General features: G+C 40.9%; 1 protein-coding gene across 2 annotated transcripts; it reads left to right on the forward strand.

Annotated features, from left to right (window-relative positions):
* The first annotated feature begins 484 nt into the window (after nt 1–484).
* Nucleotides 485–20,689, forward strand: rfx4 (regulatory factor X, 4). 2 transcript variants are annotated; one of them, XM_030426075.1, is made up of 18 exons: nt 485–728; nt 3,067–3,153; nt 3,380–3,440; nt 6,984–7,107; nt 8,430–8,491; nt 9,139–9,352; nt 9,853–9,930; nt 10,033–10,196; nt 10,812–10,912; nt 11,002–11,060; nt 11,180–11,324; nt 11,646–11,740; nt 12,266–12,383; nt 14,494–14,613; nt 15,990–16,154; nt 16,255–16,420; nt 16,517–16,655; nt 19,295–20,689. In XM_030426075.1, exons 1-18 carry the CDS (start codon nt 686–688, stop codon nt 19,565–19,567), a joined length of 2,214 nt encoding a protein of 737 aa, XP_030281935.1. In that variant the 5' UTR covers nt 485–685; the 3' UTR covers nt 19,568–20,689. The 2 variants fall into 2 exon arrangements, with proteins under 2 accessions (XP_030281935.1, XP_030281936.1); XM_030426076.1 differs by having other exon boundaries at nt 16,294–16,420.
* Nucleotides 20,690–22,025: the final 1,336 nt, after the last annotated feature.

Consider the following 22,025-nt stretch of genomic DNA (forward strand, 5'->3'; position numbering starts at 1 on the left):
CAAGTGTCTGCAGGGATGATGTGAAAATTGGAGTTTAAAGTCAGAAGGAGAAGCGGGAGCGGCGGTTGTGTCGGGATGTATGTTTATGTGGAGCTCTGGGGTGTATAAAAACGTATTAAATGCCATAATGGAAGACGGGGAGGCCACAGTGTTAGGACTGCGTAGATCTAAGCCTCTTTTTTTTTCGTTGGGAGGGAGCTTTTCTTATTCAAAACAGCCCCACAAAAGACTTCCAGTGAGCCTTGCCACATCCCCATCTGACTTGGGGCCATTCATCAGCCTTCCAAGCCTATCAATGACATGTCCCCATCAGGGCTCCTATAAAATCAGCCCCTTTCCCATGAAACATCAGCAAACATTTTGACGGGTCTGGCTTTCCCCCCGCTGGATTTCTGGAGTCTCTACCCCCCCCCCCCCCCCCCCCCCCCCCCCAACTCTTTCCTCCCTTATTCCCACCTCCCCCCCCCATCCACCCATCCACCCACCGAGCCACCCACCCCTCTCTCTCTCTCTCTCTCCTCCGCCAACACCACCCCTCTGTGGGCGAACCTCAGATCCTCAACATCTCCTGTGACGGGCAGTGGTCACGGAAACACAGAGCGAGACAAGGGGAGAGCCGCTGAGGAGGGGGAAACGTGCACTAAGCCATTTTCTTGGAGGAGCCAGTGTCGTTGATGGGAAGAGGATGCATTGCGGGCTGCTGGAGGAGCCTGATATGGATTCCACAGGTCAGTCCTGTTAAAACTCTGCTCGCTTCGCCTTGTTGTGGATTGTGTTGAGAAAAAAAAAAACTAGCGTCTGCTGATAGACGGTGTGAGAGCTGCTGCTGCTCTTCTGGAAGTCTCAAACTTTCTCTGCAGGCATTCGGAGCAAGTGTCCGGATGCTCGGCTGTCGATTTCCACCTTTTTCTCTCTCTCTCTTTTTTTTTTTCTCGCTTATTTAATTTCTAAATTTCTCAAGTTATTTCTGAATCAGCATCCAGTCACACACGTTTATGAGAAGCGGTCATATAAACAGCAGGTGTCGAGTGATTTAAAGTCACAGACAGCGGAGAAATAGTCCTCACATCTCCAGCAGTGGCTCAGCCAAGTGGTTTCTTGCTGTTTCTTTTCATCTTTTCAGTTTTAACGAACTTAAAAAAAAAAAAAAATCTCCATGCATAAAAATCTGCAGGTGCACATCTATGTATCATGTATCTGCAATGTTTGGCACATTTTCCTGGATTTTCTGAAGCATTTATTTAACTTTCAAAAGCACATTTTTAGAAATAAATTCTGTGAAATCATTTTGTATCTTATAAAAGAGGAAAGTCTTCTGGTTTACAGACATTAATGACTGATGTCCACTCTGATTGAAAGAATTTAAAATAAAACAAACTCCCTGCAGTTTCTTCTGAGCTGAGAAGCAGATGATTGTGTTTAAATGATGGATAGGTTTTGAAATAATTTGATATTTGTATTCTGGAGCTGTGTGGAGTAGTTTAACATCTGTTTGACTTGTTGATGAAATTTAATCCAATTATTTAGATCCCCAACTTATCTGTTCCTGTGGCAAATGAAGCTTGAGGTCTGAGCCTCTGTGGAGAATTAGCTTCACTTCAGTGGGTTCACTTTTTCATTTCCAGGTTTTGTTTTTTGTTGTTTAGTTTTTTTAATACTGTTTATGAATGATGAGACGTGCGAGAGGGCCGTCTGTGACTCTAGTGTTTTATTCACAGTTAAGACGTGAAAATACTCAAGATGTTATTTTTTTTATTGTCCAACAAGTTTTACAATTGTCATGTAGAGTGCTGTTAATCAGTCAGAGGTGATATTAAGCATGGACACATTAATTAAGACCATTACAGAGATCTAATCAATACATTTCTCTAGCAGAGACAGAAATAAACGTTCTGTTCAGAGGCCGGGAGATTTCTCTAAATTACTGCAGTCTGACCTTTTCTGTCAGCACGTGCCGACCGTCGACGTGAAGAGTATAAAACTTCCAGAACTTGTGAAAATCTGCCCGACAACAGGTTGAGCTGCCAACAGTGTGTCCCAGAATCAGCTGCCACAATCACTGTTTTATCAGTTCACATTCAGAAAAGAATGATTAACTCAAATTCAAGAAAATATAGAAATGTCTTGAAGAGTTAGTAGTTTAATTTAACTGCTTTATGTGCTAAATTAAAGGACTTTTCCACTCAAGGTTACGTGATAGTTTTAATTCACCAGAATTAATTATAATTATTCTACTTTTTATTTCTGTTTGCTTAAAAAAAAAGAAGCTTTTTCGTCTTATTATAACAAAAAAATGCTCTAAAAATGCTTTGTTGCACTCGAATCCACAGCAAGAATTTTCCTCATGTACAATTTCCTTCTTAATTACATTTATCAAATGCTGAATACCTTTCTTTAAACAGAGCAGGAATTCAAAATGGATTTCCACTCTACTTATCAGGCTGTTTCTACATGAAAGCTTCGGTGTTTTGCTGCTGCTCGCTCACAGAAAGCACACCAGTTGAGCTATTTCTAAAGTAGAAATTAAAACAGGACAATGGCCTCTATTCCAGCAGACTGCCTCAGTAATGTGCGCTGGCTCTTTTAAGCGAGTGTGTACGCTCGTAGTCCCCTGGGAACAATGCTGGATTCCTGCCGTCCTGGTGAAAACATCTCAAATAGAGCCGTGGCTGCACCGCTGCCCATACAATCGATTGTTGTCAGCTCGCCCTGTCACATTAGTGACGTTTAAAGTGTCCTGTATAGGCGGTGATTTTCACTGTTTATGTAAATACAGCTTTGTGCGAGAACTGCGGGACAAAATGGGTTCAATTAGAACGTTTATTTAAAATGACAGTTTAAATCTGAAGGAAAATTGGTAGAAAAATGTGACCGAAACTGTTTTCAGTCAGATCACAATTAAATGTCCCAGTGATGGATCTTTAAAAAATCATATTCCTTTGCGTAATTTCATAATGGCTTCTGTCTAAATAACAAAATTAATAGTTTTTCTTGAGTTGTACTGAGAGGTTTCATGCCAGCGTCACAGTTTCTTGATCCTGTGGTCCATCTGTGTCTTTTTTTCAGAGAGCTGGATTGAAAGATGCCTCAACGAAAGTGAGAGCAAGCGATACTCGAGTCACACGTCTCTGGGGAACATGTCCAACGACGAACGTAAGCAGCACAAACACTGTTGACGCTGAAACCACAGACTTCACTGAGGAAATCCTCTGAACTGTTGTTGTGTTTGTCAGAAACTCAGTCTTCATCTGATAGTGAGCGCTGAGTGCAGTTAAAGTCATTGGACCACGTCGACACAGAGACAGTGTTGAACTCTTACTGGTTCCATATTTGTGACGCTCAGTTTTGTTTCTAAATTCCGAAATGTTTTGTGTCACAGATGAAGAAAAAGAAAACAACAGAGCCTCTAAACCCCATTCGACACCGGCTACTCTGGAATGGTAAGTTATTAAAAATATTCTTTATTTAGTCTTGCATAAAAAATAGTGAAAGGAACGCGAGAAATTAAAAAAAATAATAATTATTTTACATTACTTTTTTCTGTTATCTTAATCCTGTTCAGTAGCTGTAACTTGGTGATGAAGCCTGCAGGATTTTTGTCATGTGAGAGATAAAAATTGTGTTATTGTGTTTATTTTGTTGTTTTATACAACAACATCAACACTGGTTTCCCCTCTGGCTTTATTTTAACGGTGAACGTAAGATTTATATTGTTTGCTACCAAAGCACAAAGATGCAACTGACTTATTTATACATGTTGTAAAGATTGAGCAACAACAATTATAAATGTTAATTTTTTTTATCTATCTATCTATCTATCTATCTATCTATCTATCTATCTATCTATCTATCTATCTATCTAAAATACAACCCCCATGAGTACCTTTTGTTGACATGTGCTCTCAGATTAATATTCATACTGATTTAAAACCTGCACTGCGGGGGGGCTTTAAACCCGGTGTGAGGAACACGAGTTGGGTCAGTGTAGGATTGTAAAGAGAAGCATTAAAGACCTCACTTCACTGATCATAGTGAGTTTTTTTTTGGTTTTTTTTGTAGGTATTGCAGTGAGATTTGCTTTAAATGTGTTGATTTAGCAGTAAAAGTGAACACTACTGCTCTGTTTACGACTGCAGTGAGGAGTTTTTGAGTTATTGTTTTCATTGATCAACCTGAAAGAAAACATTTGGCCACAGGACTGATTAACCTCAACGTATTCAGATTTTAAGAAAAAAATTTAGTTTCATCATTTGTCAGGCAATTCTCCTCTGCATTCATTTATATGAATATAATATTCTAGCTCAGATTTTAGGAAGATATTTACATCACAACAAGTCAAACCTTCATGAGTGCGCTCAGTAGAGTACAGATGTCCACCAGGTGTGTCTGCAGGCATGTAGGTCGGGAACAGGAGCGTGCAGAGCTGCCTGTGTGTCCAGCATGTGTGCATGATAGAAGTGGAATTCAATGGTAGACAGTATGCAGGTTTTAAAAATGCCAGCGACTTAAAGTGTCAATGCAAAAGTCAAAATGCCAACACTGACGAAGGCACACGTACGTTGACCCGAGTGGAAACTTGTTGATCTCTCAGTCGGTTTAAACAAGTGAAGAGACGGTCGATGTCGGTATGAAACAGAGCAGCCACAACAGGCTCTTAACCTGACAGTCCTGAATGTGCACAAAAAATATCAGGCTGATGTTTGAGACTAGATGTAGACAAATCCACACACACACACACACACACACACACACACACACGACCAAAGCATGATCCCCTGCAGGCGTGAGTTGTAATGACTGTAATTGTTATATGACTGTAATTCAGAGGACAGTTCAGCTCTGTGAGTGAAAGGAGACGCTGAGTTAGGTTAAATGAAACAATACAGTCACGCCTCGTAAAACAACGGAAACAGGCTCTTATAGAAGCCGTTTATATTCAGGTTGGTCAGGACTGAAAAAAAAACGAGGTTAAAAACATTTTTGTCAGCATTATAAGTCGAGTAGTAAGATCTGATCTGATGACGAGTGCATAAGCAGACGTGTTATAGAAATGGAAATGTACGTTTGTTTTGTAGGATTTAATTTGTATTTTAACTTTGTGAAGGTTTAGCTCCATTAAACATCACTTTTATTTATTAACTGCACAAATATTTTCCTCTGTCGAATATTCAAAGGCTAAAATGAGTTTATCAGTGAAGGAGTTGTTCCAAACAACGGGAAAAACTGCAGTCAATATTCAAAAAACATGGCTGTCACACTACTTTCAGTAATAATAACAGACCTCTGTGTTTTCTGTAGAATTTATGGTCACTGCTGTTTTTTTACAACAACGTTTTATTCAAATAACATATTATATGATGTCGTACCTCGAGGATGAGATTAAGGTCTGCTCTTATTTTAGTTATCCGATCTTTTCTTGTGAAGTGCGAGTTGTGCACAGATTGAATATATGTGATAATCTGTATTTTGAGCAAGCTGACCAACATGTCAACAAAGAGGCTTTAAAGTAGCATGAAGGGATTTTCATTTGTTGGACCATTAGTGAACAGAAATACTCAAATGTTTAAAAAATTTATGTAATTTATTCAGCGTCCTTGAAAAACGAAGTTACAAACTGCTTTACATTAAACTATTACTAAAAAATCAAACAGTTTTTAATTTCAGCAAGGCGAAACATCACACATCACACTTCAGTGTTTCCAGGCGTTATCGGGACATACAGATGCGTATCATCCTCTTAGCAATGAAAATCAGTAGTATGTCTATACATGATTTGCCCGAGGAGTAGCATGGAGATGGTTAATAATAGGGGACCCAGAATAGACCCCTGGGGGACGCCACAAAAGAGAGGAGCACGAGAGGAGGAGGCCTTTTTTTCCACACAGAGCGACCTGTTGGACAGATAAGGGATGAAGCGCTCCGGAGACAAATCACTGTCATGGTGAAAAACCAGCAGACACAGCAGAATGCAATTTTTGCTTCTCATTAGGATTTACAGTGACGCACTTGCCACACCGGTTAAATCAGCAACACCAGAGGGAGCTGTATTAAAAAAAATCTTTTGTGCAGCTCACTGTTCTGAAGTCATTTTTATCTTGACATGCAGAAAATGTCACTAAATCAGACTTTAAACTGTAAGAGTGTGGAAATATGTTTCTATTTGTTGAAAAATACAATCTGACAGTTTACTGAATCATTAACTGCTCTATATTTAGGTACCAAGTATAGAAGAAGACGTCTAAAATTAAGAAGTCATTATATTTGTGCACGATAATTAATTGTTTAATTAATCAAGTGTCACATTAAGTGTGACAAGATGCCTCGCTCTCTCCGACCAGTAACCCTTTCACATCAAAGAGAGAGATTGATTTGATGTGAATATTGAATATTTATCGCTTAATAGAGATTTAAATAGTTCACCAGCTGAAGCTTTTTTAGTGCAAATCAATTTAACAGCAAAATGGGAAAAATAATTCCAAAAACCATTTACATACAGGAACTGGAAACAGATAAAAATCTGAACATATGATCACTTTCAAAGTATCATGCAGCTCAGTTGTTGGTGTTGATGTCTGTGTTATAGTTTAATGTTTAATGTCCGCTAAATGAGCTTTAAGCCACATGTGGCCTGATTATGTGTTTTGTGCAGACATGACACTAATTTAATGCGCTTGAAGCTTCTGTTGTTTCACTTTACATGACTGTACTTAAATCTGGTACATTTATACTCTGTCTCAAGTAAATACTATTCTTACTTAAACATAATATACCATCAAATAATCCCTTTTAAATACACTGACTCCTTTTGTTGACATTGATGTCATCTGTCTTTCAAAACGTACACATTAAATCTCTGCATATTGTTTTTAAACCATTTTACATGAGGCCTTTTTCCCTGGTGTGACTCTCATTTCATATTAACAACTCTCCAACCTCCACATTTGTTTATGTGCCGCACTGATCACTCCTGTTGTCATTCGCAGGCTAGAGGAGAACTACGAGATAGCTGAAGGTGTGTGCATCCCCAGAAGTGCCCTCTACATGCATTACCTGGACTTCAGTGAAAAGCACGACACGCAGCCTGTGAACGCGGCCAGCTTTGGAAAGGTAAAGCTTTACAAAAATGTCTTGAAAACACATGAAAGTTAAAAAGATCTGTAGCTGGTGTCTTATATAAAATGAATGATGTGTAGTTGAGCATTTATTTAAAAAAAGAAATAAGGTGTTCAGGGTTTTTAATATGCATTTATTTATGCACAGTTAGTTTAAAGTAATCAGAATAAAATGACTCAGAACAGAAGAAGATGGTAAACAAGACTCCCTCTATGAAGGCAATAATCTCACGCGCTAAACTAAATCGGCAGTCAGCATTAGTCTGACCATTTCATGCCTGGCTTGGTTTTGTGCCGCGGCTCTGGCTGCTGCTGAACTAATATCAACTGCAGCTCAGTGTGAAGCGAGCAAAGCTCCGCGGCCGTTCACTGAACACCTAATCTAGAGCCAAAGGAGATGTGCTTTCGTCTGTTCCCACAACCCCAAGAAGTTCCTCAGCCTTCCTACCCCCAGCCATCCCCTGTACTCTGGACTCCGGCCCCAACCCCCAACCCGGCCCACCCCCGCCCCTCCGCAGCTCCTGTCGGAAGATATTGAAAAAGAGAAGGGGCCTGGATTAATGTGTAATTAAAGGAAATTTGGAAGGGTGAGATGTTGCGGAATGTTAGATCAGTGGCTGGAGCAGTGTGGGGTGTCCTTTAGGAAGGCTTCATTGATTCAGGACAAAAAAACGAGAGAGGGCCCGGACTGCCTCCCTGTCTGCTCATTTATCAAGCGGGGCCTGACAGAAACTTCACAGCTTGGCCTCTTTTTTCATCCCACACAATGGAGAGCTACACTGTTTGCTAAAGTTTCTGCACCAGGAGCCGGACCGAGGAGCCAATCTCCTTTGGACAAAAAGAGAGGAAAGGAAGAAGGGAGGGAGTGGAGAGGAGAAAGAGAGTGAGAAGGAGAGAGGATGGGTGGGAGGATGGATGAGGGGAGACTGTTGATATAGGGGAAAAGAAAAGTAATACCCCTGGATGTCATAAATGGATGGCTCTCAAAGCCTTTCTTCTCCCCTCGCAGACCTCCCCGTGGACTCAGCTCTGAGACGCTCCTGACAAACTTTATTAAACACTTTCTCATACAGAGCTCAAGATCCTGTACAAGTGCAGTCAAGTCAGGTTGCATATATTTACTCTGCATGTAAAATGTATTTTAACAGTATTTTCATCCAACGGGTAAAAAAACAAGTCGATATTTTATGAACATCTTATTTTTCCACCTGCTTTTCCTTTTTCTCTTTACTTAAATAATTTGCAGTGAAAGACTGACGTGAAATTGATGTAAGGAAAAGTTAAACCTGACAACTTTTTCTCTTCTACAATGAACAGATCATCAGACAACAGTTTCCAGCGCTAACCACCAGAAGACTGGGGACAAGAGGGCAGTCCAAGTAAGTCTGGTTTGGTTACCTACATTCACCAAAGCAAAACATGGAGCGTGCAGAAACAAAATCTAAAAAATAAGACTACAAAAGAGCCGTTTTAAAGCCTAAAATGAAACATGAGAAAGGAAAACAACACTTGAAGTTAAATTATCTTATTTAAACTTTGGTCCTGAGTTACTAAGATTCTGAGTTTGAATCCAAAAAGTCTAAAAAGTCTAAATCTACAACTTATTTGTTTCTCTGTACCTGTTACATTTATCACATTTGATATAGCCAGACTAGCAGGCTTAAATGTGATTATTTTCAGGTGTTTTTATCTTTGGGTTGTAGATAAAATGAGACTTTTGAGGACGTTTTCTTGGGCTTTAACATTTTTCACCATTTTTCTGACATTTAATCGACCAAACAACTTGATTATTCGTGCAAATAATCCACAGATGAATCAATAATGAAATAATTATTAGTATCAGCCCTGTTGTTGACTACATGCATGATTTGATGAGATTAAGTCAGAGAGAACTTTGACAACAAATATATTTGTTAGAAAGACATATTTATTTAGTTTTTTCCCTCACTGTGTTTTTTCCTATAATGACCCTGCTCGTAGTAAAATTCTGCCATTCACCCGTCCGTCGGCCCTCTTCCCTCCTCAGGTACCACTACTACGGCATCGCGGTGAAGGAGACCTCTCAGTATTATGACGTGATGTACTCCAAGAAGGGAGCGGCGTGGGTGAACGAGACGGGGAAGAAAGAGGTCACGAAGCAGACAGTGGCGTATTCACCGCGCTCCAAACTGGGGACGCTCCTGCCAGAGTTTCCAAATGTCAAAGACCTAAATTTGCCTGCCAGCCTGCCAGAAGAGAGGGTAAACAGGAGTTTTAAAAGTCCATCCTTACAGCCTTCCCCTCCCCCCCAGCCTCCGCCTCCCACCTCTCCCTGCCATCGCACCATCTCTGCGCCCCCTCTGGCTCCAGCCTTTTATCTGCCCCGGGACCTTCACTGGGTTTGCATTTAGAGAAGGACCTTGAGGATTTATATGCTGGCTCCTCACTAACTCTTAATCTTTTGGGGGAGATAATAAGATCTAGCGATGGACAAAGGACAGGCACTAGCTGTCCGGCTCTTAAAGAGGGGCCATGATTTTAAATGGTTTGTGTTTTTGCTGATCTCTAAAGCTGGTTTTATATCACTCCGCTCCAGCCCAGACCTGTAACATGTATTTATTGGCTCACATGCTTTGTGCAAGATTTATTTTCTTGTTTTTTGTACCACTTTTCTTTTCCCACTTTCCCCCCCCCCGAAAAGAGAAAAAAAAGCGATTAAGTTTGTGATGCAGTGAGATTAATGATGTGTTGTTGATCGCAGGTGTCGACCTTCATCATGATGTACAGAACGCACTGTCAGAGGATACTGGACACTGTGATTCGAGCCAACTTTGACGAGGCAAGCTTCCATTTTACACGTTAGATTCAACAAAAAGTTTGATTGTACGCGACTGATCTTTTATTTTCTTGTAACACGTAATAACACTTGTGATACTTTCAGGTCCAGAGCTTCTTGCTGCACTTCTGGCAGGGCATGCCGCCCCACATGCTCCCTGTCCTCAGCTCCCCCACGGTGGTGAACATCGTGGGCGTCTGTGACTCCATCCTCTACAAGGCCATCTCTGGGGTGCTGATGCCCACCGTCCTGCAAGCACTGCCTGACAGGTGAGCGCCTGTTCTAACCTAGGATGATATCTCTTCTTCTGCTTCGTCTTCTTCTTCTTCTTCTGCTGCTTCTTCTTCTTCTTCTTCTGCCTCTTCTTCTTCTTCTTCTTCTTCTTCTGCCTCTTCTTTTTCTTCGTCTTCTTCTTCTTCTTTGTCTTCTGCCTCTTCTTCTTCTTTGTCTTCTTCTTCTTCGTCTTCTTCTTTGTCTTCGTCTTCGTCTATCATGCACTTCAGGAAATTGAGCTGTTCATCACTTAAAGTCACTTGCAAAGTTTCTTTCTTATTAAAAATATCATGAACTTTATAATACTTGGAAACAGCAATGTGACTCAAGTTCCACTTACTGTTTTTTTTTCTGTAGCTTTTAGTCAGATCTCATTCTTCTTCATCATATTTAGGTTCCTCGATTGCATTTATTTATGTTTTGCTCAGACAAAGGAAGCGATTTGAAGATCTCACTTTGGATTCTGGGAACTTTGCAACCTTTTATAAACCAAAAAATATATTTATTATTTATTATCTAGAGATGAAAACATTTGTTCTTGCTGCCTAAATGACGTCAGGCACGGGGTCTAAGATATTAATTGCGTTTTGTTCTTTCCCTCGTTCGAACAGTTTGACTCAGGTTATTCGAAAATTTGCCAAACAACTCGACGAGTGGCTAAAAATAGCACTTCACGACCTTCCTGAAAACCTGAGGAATATCAAGTTTGAATGTAAGTATTTAATCCGGTTAACACCTTAATGTTTTTTTTATATTCAAACAGAAATCTTAACCACATTTCCTCTCATTTTTCATCCGCAGTGTCCAGGAGATTTTCTCAGATTCTAAAGCGACAAACATCCCTAAACCATCTATGTCAGGTGCCTCTCACGCTCTGAATGTGTTTTTTTTTTTAATAAAAATCCATATGAACAAACACAGCTGATAAGGGATATGGGTATGCTCGTGTTGGTAATATTGCTGATGTATCTGTCCGCAGGCGTCGCGGACTGTGATAAACAGCGCCGACATCACCTTTCAAATGCTGGAGGACTGGAGGAATGTGGACTTGAACAGCATCACCAAGCAGACACTTTACACCATGGAGGACTCGCAGGAGGAGCACCGGCAGCTTATTATCCACTGTAGGTTCACGCAGATGAGCTGCAGAGAGAGTTACACTCCGCTTCCACACAAACAACACACACACAGAGGCAATCATTCCCACGACCGGTAGAGTCAAAGCGTTAATGATGGAGACCAAAAGGTTAAACAAGTTCACTCTCCTCTGAAACACCCCGTGGAGCTCCTCCGATTCACTCCTGCCTCGCTCCTCTGAATCAGCCCTGACGGGATCAGAGGTCACACATACATAGCAGTTGTTGCACAAAAGATGCCGTTCTCCTACGAGTTTTTTCAGGTGATGTAGAATACCGCGTAACCTGTCGTTCTCCCTGCTTTCACAGTGTATCAGGAGTTTGACCGTCTACTGGAGGAGCAGTCTCCGATCGAGGCGTACATCGAGTGGCTGGACTCGATGGTGGACCGCTGTGTCGTCAAGGTCAGCAAAAACTTTTTTAAAAGGTGTAGAAGCCTGGTTAAAGTCAGTGATTTTGCATAAAAGATCTGTCTTTTGCTCAATTTGCGCAAATTAAGTTGACATGTTTTCCACTTTGGATGCTGAGCTGTGATTTTAGCTGAATGTCTGAAGTGTTTGCGCAGCAGAAGTCTGATTAGTTTGTAGTCGAGGAGACACCTGCGGCTGGAGGCCACACGTCTCTGCCTGTCTTTCTTACTCAGAGGCACTTAGGTTGCAATCCTCCCAGTTAATGATGTCTTCAAGCTTCCCATTTGCGTCCATTATGTGCCAGATATGGGCTTGTAAAATTTGGTCGCCCTGGCAACGTCTTGGACCGGCCAGACAATAGTTCAATAGGAAGGCGTGTCCCTGGGGGCAAATTAAATAGTTGACTTGTTGACATGTTTTTCGTTCCTGAGGGTTAAGCCCCAATGCGGACCCAGGGGTTAATTCTACCCCGGCATCCCGACCCTTCCCCCCCTTTTCTCATGGAAATGTTCTCTCTAGGTGGCAGGCAAGAGGCCCGGGTGCCTGAAGAAGGTGGCCCAACAGTTCCTGCTGATGTGGTCGTGTTTCGGGACCAGAGTCATCCGGGATATGACCCTCCACAGCGCGCCCAGCTTTGGTGAGCTGCTGATGCTTTGTCATCATTACTTAACGCTCCAGACGGGGAAACAAACACATCTGAGACGACGCTTCATGAGCACGCATGAAATGTAATGTTTATTGTGTCGTGCACTGGGCTGGATCCAGGCCTCCGTCATGATATGGAGCACAAGCTACCAACATTAAATAATGTTCAACATGTGTTTTTAAAATATTTTGGAAACAAAAAAATAATAAATAAAATATATTTAGCTTTATTTAATGTTTTTGTTTTTTTTTTAATTGAAAGTCAGAAGAAAGCATCTGTTTTTTAATTAAATATTTTTTTATTTAAATGTCTTTTATTTAAATATCCAAATTTGAGTAAGATGGATTAGAATTACATTTAAAATTCATATAAATAAAATGTTTAATCCAGGGCTGTGTTTCACAACTTAACTATTGCAAATGCATACTGATTAGCTAAAATATATCAGCATGATAATAATAATAATTTGGCAGTTAAGTTTTTGTTTGTTTACGCAGAATTATAAGATGACAAAAACACTCCTGCAGTACACAAAGAATCAAAACTTTTAACACTGCAAACAAAGAACTTGTTCTTCGGTCGAATAATAATCTGCAACAAAACAAGCTTCAATAATCATCCATCTTAATCTGACAGACAGTCCGACACAAAAACATTACACACACATACACAGAACAGGATCCATAACTCTGACACCCTCAGCATGAAACATGAAAACATGAAGAACATCCAGGGTTATATTTGGTTTAAACAAACCAACAGCAGACAGAGCGATGGACAAGATTGAATCACTGGAACATGTGAAGGATGTTGAGAGTCCAGAACAAAAGAGATCTGAACTAAATTGAGATTTTTTATAGAAATTCGTATCCTGGAAATCTCCCTATGATGATCAACAATACAATAAATTGACTTAAATTTTGCAAAAACAATCAATAACACATATAACGTGTTATTTCACATAAAGTATTTCCTCTTCAGAGATAAACGTTGAATCTGCTGGTTTCTTTAGTTTCTTCTGATTAAATTCTGCGTCACATTAAACAAAATGTTGATGTTTTTAATGAAGCAGTATGTTTGTAACTTCAGGTTTGTGTCATCAGTGGACGATTATTCTTTATACTTAAGAAACAAGCATCATGAAATTACTCACCAACATTGTTTGAAAACAAACAAAAAAAGAAATAGAGTTACAACAAATTTAAAATGTGATATAACTAAGCAGAAAGGTCTTAGTTAAAGATATTTTAATGATCTGCTGTTCAGACATTTGTACAAGTACAAGTTCCCAAAAAATAAAAAATAAAGAAAACATCAAACATTCATATCACCACTGACGTTAAAGCTGGCGTACATTTATATTTATGTTTTACGTCCACAGAGGTTCAAGATTCCTCTGCTGTGTGAATCTAAAGTCGGACGTAAGGAGAAAACAGGAGAAAGCGTAAAATGGCTGCTTTAATTGGCCTGTTGTGCTCGACCTTGTTGTGCAATAAGTGAAGAGTTGTAAAAAATGAAAGAAAAGAAAATGGCTCCTCTTTCCTGTCTGTGCATATCAAAGACACAGCTGGTTGCAGTGTTTTGATAAAGCAGGTCTCTGTGCACAAACAGCTAATTAACAAAAGACGGCCCTCCCCTCCTCCCGACGTGTTTGCCTGTCTTTTCCATTTTACGACCGGTCAGTGTTACACCACCGCTCCTCCTGAATGGCCACAAGTGTTTATTATGCGCACGGCAGCGGCGGCGACCGGCACAATGACACAATTGTGACACTCCCTCACACGCCACGGCCTCGTCTTCCGTGCGACCTTTGGGGTCAGCTGACATATTTCTGGCACTGACTCGGCACACGGAAAAAATCTGACTCGCTCCTTTCTGATAACAGCGACCCTCCTGTCAGCGTGCAGGATGTGATGTCACCACACGGATGGCTTTTTTGGAAACACTTCAGTCTTAATGGCCGTCATCAGTTATGTCCTCACCCAACTGTGTTTCATTCAATCGGTCACATTTCAACACAGAATAAACATCTCTGGTACAAGTAGCACACACACGTCCTCTGTGGTGAACTCATCCTGTCTGTCTGTCTGTCTGTCTGCAGGCTCCTTCCACCTGATCCACCTCATGTTTGATGACTATGTGCTTTACCTGCTGGAGTCCCTGCACTGCCAGGAGAGAGCCAACGACCTCATGAGGGCCATGAAGGGAGACGGCAGCACAGGTGAGACCGCTACCTTCGTCCGGCAATCATGTAGAGTTAATTGCTTAAATCATTAAAGAAAAAAAATCACTTATCACTCTGGTTCCAGCTCAAGAGTTGTGAGGATTTGCTTTGTTTTATGTTAAAATAAAATAAATAACTATTTTTTATTTTGTTGTTCGGACAAAAGCAGCAGCTTAGTTTGTTCATGAAGATCCATCTGTGCTCTCAAAAAAATTATTTGCAGCATGAAACCAAGTCATGAGAATTTTAGGAGCATATGATCGGTTCACTCACCAGAAGCAGAGATCTCGTTTGTGTGTTAAGTGTTCTGCCATGGTAGTTTAATCTCTTCAGCCCGAGATTTACACTTACTTGTGGTGATCACGACAGTAAATATCTTCCTCAGTTTTGTCATACTGGTTTTTAGCTCCTGTCTCATTAAGCCCCTCCCCCGCCTGAATACTCAGTCTCCTCTGATTGGTCAGCTCACACACACCTGAGCCAGCACTGCCAATAACAACAGAGCTGCTATGCTAAATTAATACTTACACGCCAAATGAGCCGCTAGACTAAAATTGTGCAAATGTGTGACAGTGTGATGTCACAAAGTAACGGAATTTAAGGCGGGACTACTGGCGAGGCGTTTCAGGAGCAGTGTTTTCTGTGGGAGAGAGGAGCTTCTGTTTGTGCCGACTTTGACCTTTTAACTTTTAAGACCGTTAACATGCACAAGCACCCACTGTACATAAAACACTGAAGGAGAGAAAAATAGGTCTACTGTAATGTAAACATTTAGATAGCATATTAGCAGAATGTGCACTGAAATGTAATCTCCTTCTGGTCGAGTGTTTTGAAAAACAACTTTTAATTCTGAGATGTCACACAACCACAGGCCTTTTGTCATGTTGTTGTCATGTTTTGTGGGACTGTGTTCATAATGACACACTGCACACAGCATTTAAAACACAGTTTGGTTATTGAACAATGTGATTAATGGTTACAGATGACTCTTGTATGATAGGCAGTATTTTTTCTGACAATGTTCGACCTTCCAGAGTTAAGTTGTGTTCAATTTTTATAGTCTTCTTAGTGTCATTAGTTGTTAGGGAAGATCACTGATTCAAACCTTTCTAAATATAATGAACAGTAATATGTGTCTAGTTTGAATGATGGTAAACGATCACTGCTTTGGAATATTTTTGAGTCAACCTCACTGTTTCTGTATTAGACACTCACTTAATTATGTACATATGCTTTTCTCTCGTGTATGTACTTTAATTATACGCATTCAGGTGCGACTCACAAACAGTTCAGCTATTTTAAAGTAACAGCAGAATTGTACCTTACATGAGATCACTGTAATCTAATGTTCATTCCTGTCCTGACACCTTCAGCCGAGAGAGAGGAGGAGTTCACGCAGACAGAAACCACCCCCACCTCACCGTCTCCAGGATCCTTCTCTCCGGCTCGCTCGGTCCACTCGGTGGGCGTCTCCTCGGCGAGCTCCCCGACCGCAGCCGTGTCCCCGGAGTACAGCGGCGTCCCCACCACCACCACAGGTGACACAGAGCTCACAGCCACACACAGATATCTTAGAGAAGCACATTAGTTTCTTTGCGCCAACATATTTGTCTCTGTGTCTGTATATGTGTCTGCCAGGCGCTGTTCAGTCATATACCTGGTCCCTTACATACACAGTGACAACAGCAGGCGGCTCCACTCCAGAGGCCGGGCAGCAGCTGTCCTGTATGAGGAACACTACTCCAGTCCCACCTCCCTCCTCCACCCACCGGATGCCAGTCTACACCCACAGAGAGGAGCATGGGTAATTATAATCTTAGTATTAAAATTCCAACTGTGAGGCTTTTTGGAAACATTTTGATTATGTTGTCTTGAACGAACATTGTTTACTCCATTCTAGGTATACTGGGAGCTACAACTACGGCAGCTACGCCAACCAGCATCCTCACTCCATCCAGAGCCAGTATCCCAATCTGGCCCACGAGCCGGCCATCCCAGCCCCCCTCCACTACTCCGCCTACCACCGCTCGTCTGCACAGGTCAGTCTCCGTCCCCCAAGAACCGACCTTCAGTAGCATTTGAGATGAACGTCAGTCATTTCATACGTCTGCTTAGTGGTTTTAAATCCTTTTGTATCCAACATAGAAACTATAAAGTTATTTGTTTACAAAAACTCAAACATTTTACATTCAGGGAACTAAAACAGCAAAAAGATATAAAACTGTCAAAGTAACAAAACTACAGTATGAAAATACTCCAGGTAAAGTCAAAATCGAACACAATAAATAAACAGTATTATCCACAAAACTCACTTAAACATTCAGAAGTAAAACTTCTAATCATGCAAGATGAGCCATGTCAGAGCTTGTTATTATTAGCTTTTTAAAATCTATTTTCATTCATATTTAATTAATGTAACGTAGGAGCTGCATTCTTAAGTGGTTCGTGTGTTGTAAAATCATGTATTTTGTTGTATGCATCTGCAAAGTAACTGTAGTTTCCAAGTGAATGGAGTTCAAATTTTAATATTCCCTCTTAAACAAAGTGGAATTGAGTAAAAAATCGCATAAAATGGAAATACTCAGCGACTAAAGCTGAGGAAATGTACCTCTAATTTGTATTTACGTAAAGGACTTTTTGTGATTAGATTAACTTTCCACCAACATAAACATGACGCGTACAGACAACAATTGAATATGTTTGCAATGCCGTCGAATACGTGTGTCCAACCAAACTGAAACTAATGGGTGAACTGTGTGTGTCTGCAGTACAGAGCCGTGTGAAACTCACACATGTACAAGTAGAAGAAGAAATAGTAGCACATGTGCATAAATGTGTCCAGAAAGATCGAACTACATCGATGTTAACAGACGATGTGTGAGAGGTTGTTACACTTTGAGCTGCAGCAGATGAATAATATCAGTCTGTCTCTTTAATACTTAAACTGTCCTTTAAATGGAAAACTGAAGAATTAAACATGAGAAGAAGAAAAAAAAAAGGTTATTGAGGATGAGATGGAGTCATTGATCTACAGCTCGTGTAGCGACCGGTGTGATTTAACTCTTTTGATGGTAATTTCCTGTCAAGGGCCCTCGAACCTCCGCTGCCTTTATAGTGGGAGGAGATCAGCTGGGCCTCAGCGGTCGCAGTGTTTCCAAAAGTCCCCGAATCACCCTCTCCACACAGCGGAAGCAGACAGTGAAAGGTGGCTCGGCTGGGGCCAAGAGGGGCCCTGCTCTGTTACTCCTCTTTCCAGCTCTCAATAGTCTCTTCATCTGTTTGAGCCAGTAGCCACAGAGCAGGGCAAGGGGGCGTTTATTAAAATATTGTTATTCAATGGTCTCTTTTCTGCTTGTGAACAAGAGGCAGCTGAGCCGTCTGTTCTGCTCTCTGACCTGCGCTGACTGTCTTTTTCCATGCCGTGATCCCTTATAATGGAAGCGACTGTCGTGTTTATATTTAGTGAGAAAAGGGAAAAGGGGTCCTACTTCCACTTTTTTTTTTTAAGCCCGTCTGAGCTTAAATCGGGCACAATGCCGGCGCTTTGTCCGTGCGAGAGGTCTGGGATGGAGCCGAGACCGACACAAAACTTTGTCGGATCCCCATCTGTCCAAAATATTCTTGTCAACAGGCAGATTTAGTCGGAGCTGTTGGGCTCAGTCACCATAGGCAACAAATATAACACAGGAAACCTACTTTTCTCTGCTCATTTTCGTAAGTGGCTTAATTTTCTATTCTGTCCACTGTGGTACAACTTGTGAAGCAATTTCCCCTGACAGGAAATTACCATCAGCAGGGTCACATCACACCCCCGACGCTGCAGGACGAACACAGCGTCAAATATGAAATCAGCAGGGCCACAGCTACATCTGAGGACAATGTCTACCTTCAGGCCAGTTAGCTCCCGATATTGTGGAGAAACATTTTGAAGGAATAGCTCGACATTTAAAAAAGGACACTTAGATGAGAGGACGGTAACAATTTCTATGATCTATTGTGTGTTTTTGGGGCTCTGTGTTGCAACACGTGTGCCAAAAATCTGTCAAGTGCTCCTAAACGTTTTCATCGGTGCACCTGAAACTAAGCAGTTTATGTTTAAAACGGGTTACAACGGGTCGCTGCAATTTCTTTTCAACGTTTGCTGTGATTTAAATTCAGGAAAAACAGTAATTGCGCCTTTCGTCCCATTTGCAGTCATTTACATAATAATTTAAAGGTGCAATATGTAAGAATTTTACTTGAAAACATTCAAAACTAAAGTTATCAACAGAATGTGAAGAAATCACCGTTCTGACATTCTGACATCTGTGTATTGTGTTGCAGAGATGTCTACTGAAGTTAGCATGCTAACGAGCTAGCCCCGGCCTGTCTCGGTCTAAAGCTCCCGTGCTAGCCTCCAGTGCTAACTCCTGGTCCGGACTGCTAACTGTGCAGCTACCTGAGCTAACGATAGATTTAATATTTCTGAGAACATTGATCCCCCTCTTATATCTGGTCGTTGTGTATGGGGGAATAGCTAGCAGCTGATTAGCTTAATCTTAAGACTGAAGGCAGGAGGAAGAGTTTATGTGCTGGAGTATTGTATCCCAAGCCAGGCTAAGCTTTATGCTAAGCTATTCACTGTACATGTTACGCTTGCGTCACCATAACATCCTCTCCTCCTTCTTCTCCTCCACAGTATCAGCTCAACGGCCAGATGTCTCGAATGGAGCCTTGCTTGATGAGCAGCACTCCTCGGTTGCACCCCGCACCTGTTGCTCCTCGGTGGCCAGATGTGTCGCCAGCTAACAGCTGTTACACCAGCCCACCTATGCATTCATCCCGCTATGCCGCCTCTGGGGACATGTACTCTCCACTGGGCCCACGCAGGAACTCAGAGTACGAACACTCGCAGCATTTCCCCGGCTTTGCCTACATCAACGGAGAGGCGACTACAGGCTGGGCCAAATAGCCTGCAGACGCTGCTTCAGACCGTCGTGTACAAGCTGCAGGCCTGCCAGCCTGGTGGATGCAAAGCCTCTGAACACTTCCAATCAAGTACATCAAAAAAAAAGAAGAGCAGAGAGTGGAGAGTACCAAGGCAAGGTGGTAGGAATCATGGTGTGGATGTACTGACTATTTGAAATGACTCATCACGTCAGTCGCTCTAGTGATCGTGGTGTAATTTGTGCAGAGGTTCAGTGAAATTTATTCCACAATTGATGTTTTTTTCTCACTGCTGGAGCAAAAAAATATCAATTTCCAATCAAATCGATTGTTCAAAACTTGCAGCAAAATCATTTTAAAGAGTGCAATGCTGCTGCCAAGCTGTGCCTTTGTTTTAAGGAATGTACACCTCTGCCAGAGTTTCCCTCGTCAGTCTCACACGTCAGCGCACAGATCAGCCCTCAGTCGGATCAGAGTGCTGCAATCTGTTACTGACGCCAGTACAATCTCAGTGACGCCGCTGTCTCCTCTCTTCGCTCAGCGCGACATCTTGTCGATGGGCTTGTTGCAGCACATTTGTCTGCTGCAGGATGAACTGTAACCGCCTTAAGGCTGTTGTTTTTGGGGCCAGCGGTCATAAAAACAACAAACGACATCACAGAACCTGGTGAAAGACCTCGATCGGTGCGTTAAGGTGTCTTCATCCTGGATAGTTTTTTTAATGATTGAATGCTGTGACTCAAAAACAAACAGTGCGAGTGTATTCTGTCGCAATCTTTTTTGCTGTTTTCCTGTGACAATATATATATATTATATATAGTATGTATTTTCTGTAACTTTGTAACATGGTGTATCCTTTATTTTCTATGTTACAATTGGTACTTTGTTCTCTGTTTTGTATGGTTAGTAAGAGACACATTAACTTAGGGTTGTGTGTTTTATAATGCACTCAATGCTACTGAGGACCTATTACCCTATGGGTATTTATAAAAAAAATGGAAAATATCAAAGTGTACAGTAACATGAAGTCTAGTCACTTTTCTGTAAATAAAAGCACTGGAAACCGTCTGTGGTGACTGTTAAACTATCGCAGTTGAAGCTGATGTGTTTGTGGAGGGACATAAATAATTTCACAATTTAAAACACAGTGAGTCGTGTTTGTCAAGTCGTCGTCTTTTCTCTTTTCTTTATTCTCAATGTGTGAAAAAAAACACAAAAGCATGCACAAAAACAACATCAACAAATATTAAATATATTAATATAAGTGTAGAAACACATTATTGTATCTACTTCACAATTATCATCAGTATTAGCGCCGGATCAATTACATTAATTTCTTCAGACCTGCTTTTTTCCAGTCTTTAATAATCAGCTGTGACTAAGACAGCTGTTATCGACCGTGTTGGAAAAAGAAAAAACATTTTCTTCAGTCGTCTTTTTACTTCTCTCCTCATGCGGTGACAACACAGTGGGGGGCGGGTTCGAGGCCCGCAGCAGAAAGAATTACATTTCTATAGAGAGAATGTCCTGCTGTGCTGGGGTCACTGCACCTCAGTCCCGTGACCTTCGACCCCTGACCCCTGCCGAGGTTTGTGTTTATTGGAACATAGATCCTTCTGTGTTGTTTGTCTCCAAGAACCTGCAGGATTCACGACCCGAGACGTTGAATGGAGAAAAAACCTGTTCAGAGAAAATAAATAAATAAATAAATACAAAAATGGCGCTATTGTGATTTAATCACCTGACCTGAGTGTCATTATCAATATCCGCTGCAGATTTCAGAGGAAGATTGGTGATACAGGGTGAGCAGGAGGACATCAGCCGTCAGCTGTGGGAGACGTGAGCCGCTTCTACAAAACCTTTTTATTTTTTAAATCCAGAGATTTAAGTTTATTTCTTCAACAATCACAGTGAATCAAAAGGAAAAAATCAAAAGACGTTACAATGATAGAAAATATTAATTCAAGTTTCAACTGATTTATGTTTGTTTTGTTATACAGATAAAATACACACAGCACTTACAAATAATACTGAAGTAACTCAAGATTAATTTTCCATGTTGTTGTTGATGAAGGTTCTCAGTCGTTCGTCTCATCGTTGCAATATTGTTTGTAAGTTTCTAAATCTACAAAGCAAAAAGACATTTCAGATTAATATCTGAATTAATATTCAACCTTCTTCTTTATAAAACTAAAAAGAGAAAAATAATGTTCTTATTTTCTAAGTTTATTTATTATCAGGTACAATTTTGAGGCACTATTTGCATTTTCTGCTTCTTTATACTTCTGCTCCTCCACGATTCAGTTTTTTTTACATCACTCCAAGTATCTGACAGCATCACATACTAGTTAATTTTGCAGATTTAGTTTGATAATATGTATATGAATAAAATCAGCAAGTGAATTATGATTTATTTTTAAAGATTAAGATAAAAATGTATTGATCGTCATTGGGGAAATTAACTTGCAGATACACGTAAGTAG

Source organism: Sparus aurata, chromosome 8 (genome assembly GCF_900880675.1).
Source record: "Sparus aurata chromosome 8, fSpaAur1.1, whole genome shotgun sequence".
Taxonomy (NCBI): Eukaryota; Metazoa; Chordata; class Actinopteri; order Spariformes; family Sparidae; genus Sparus; species Sparus aurata.

Bases quoted from the DNA above. Each gene is read 5' to 3' on its own strand.
- rfx4 (XM_030426075.1), top strand. From the start codon at position 686: ATGCATTGCGGGCTGCTGGAGGAGCCTGATATGGATTCCACAG. The intron at 11,325-11,645 runs GTAGGTTCACGC...CTGCTTTCACAG, and splicing joins CCGGCAGCTTATTATCCACT to TGTATCAGGAGTTTGACCGT. The intron at 16,421-16,516 runs GTAATTATAATC...ACTCCATTCTAG, and splicing joins ACCCACAGAGAGGAGCATGG to GTATACTGGGAGCTACAACT.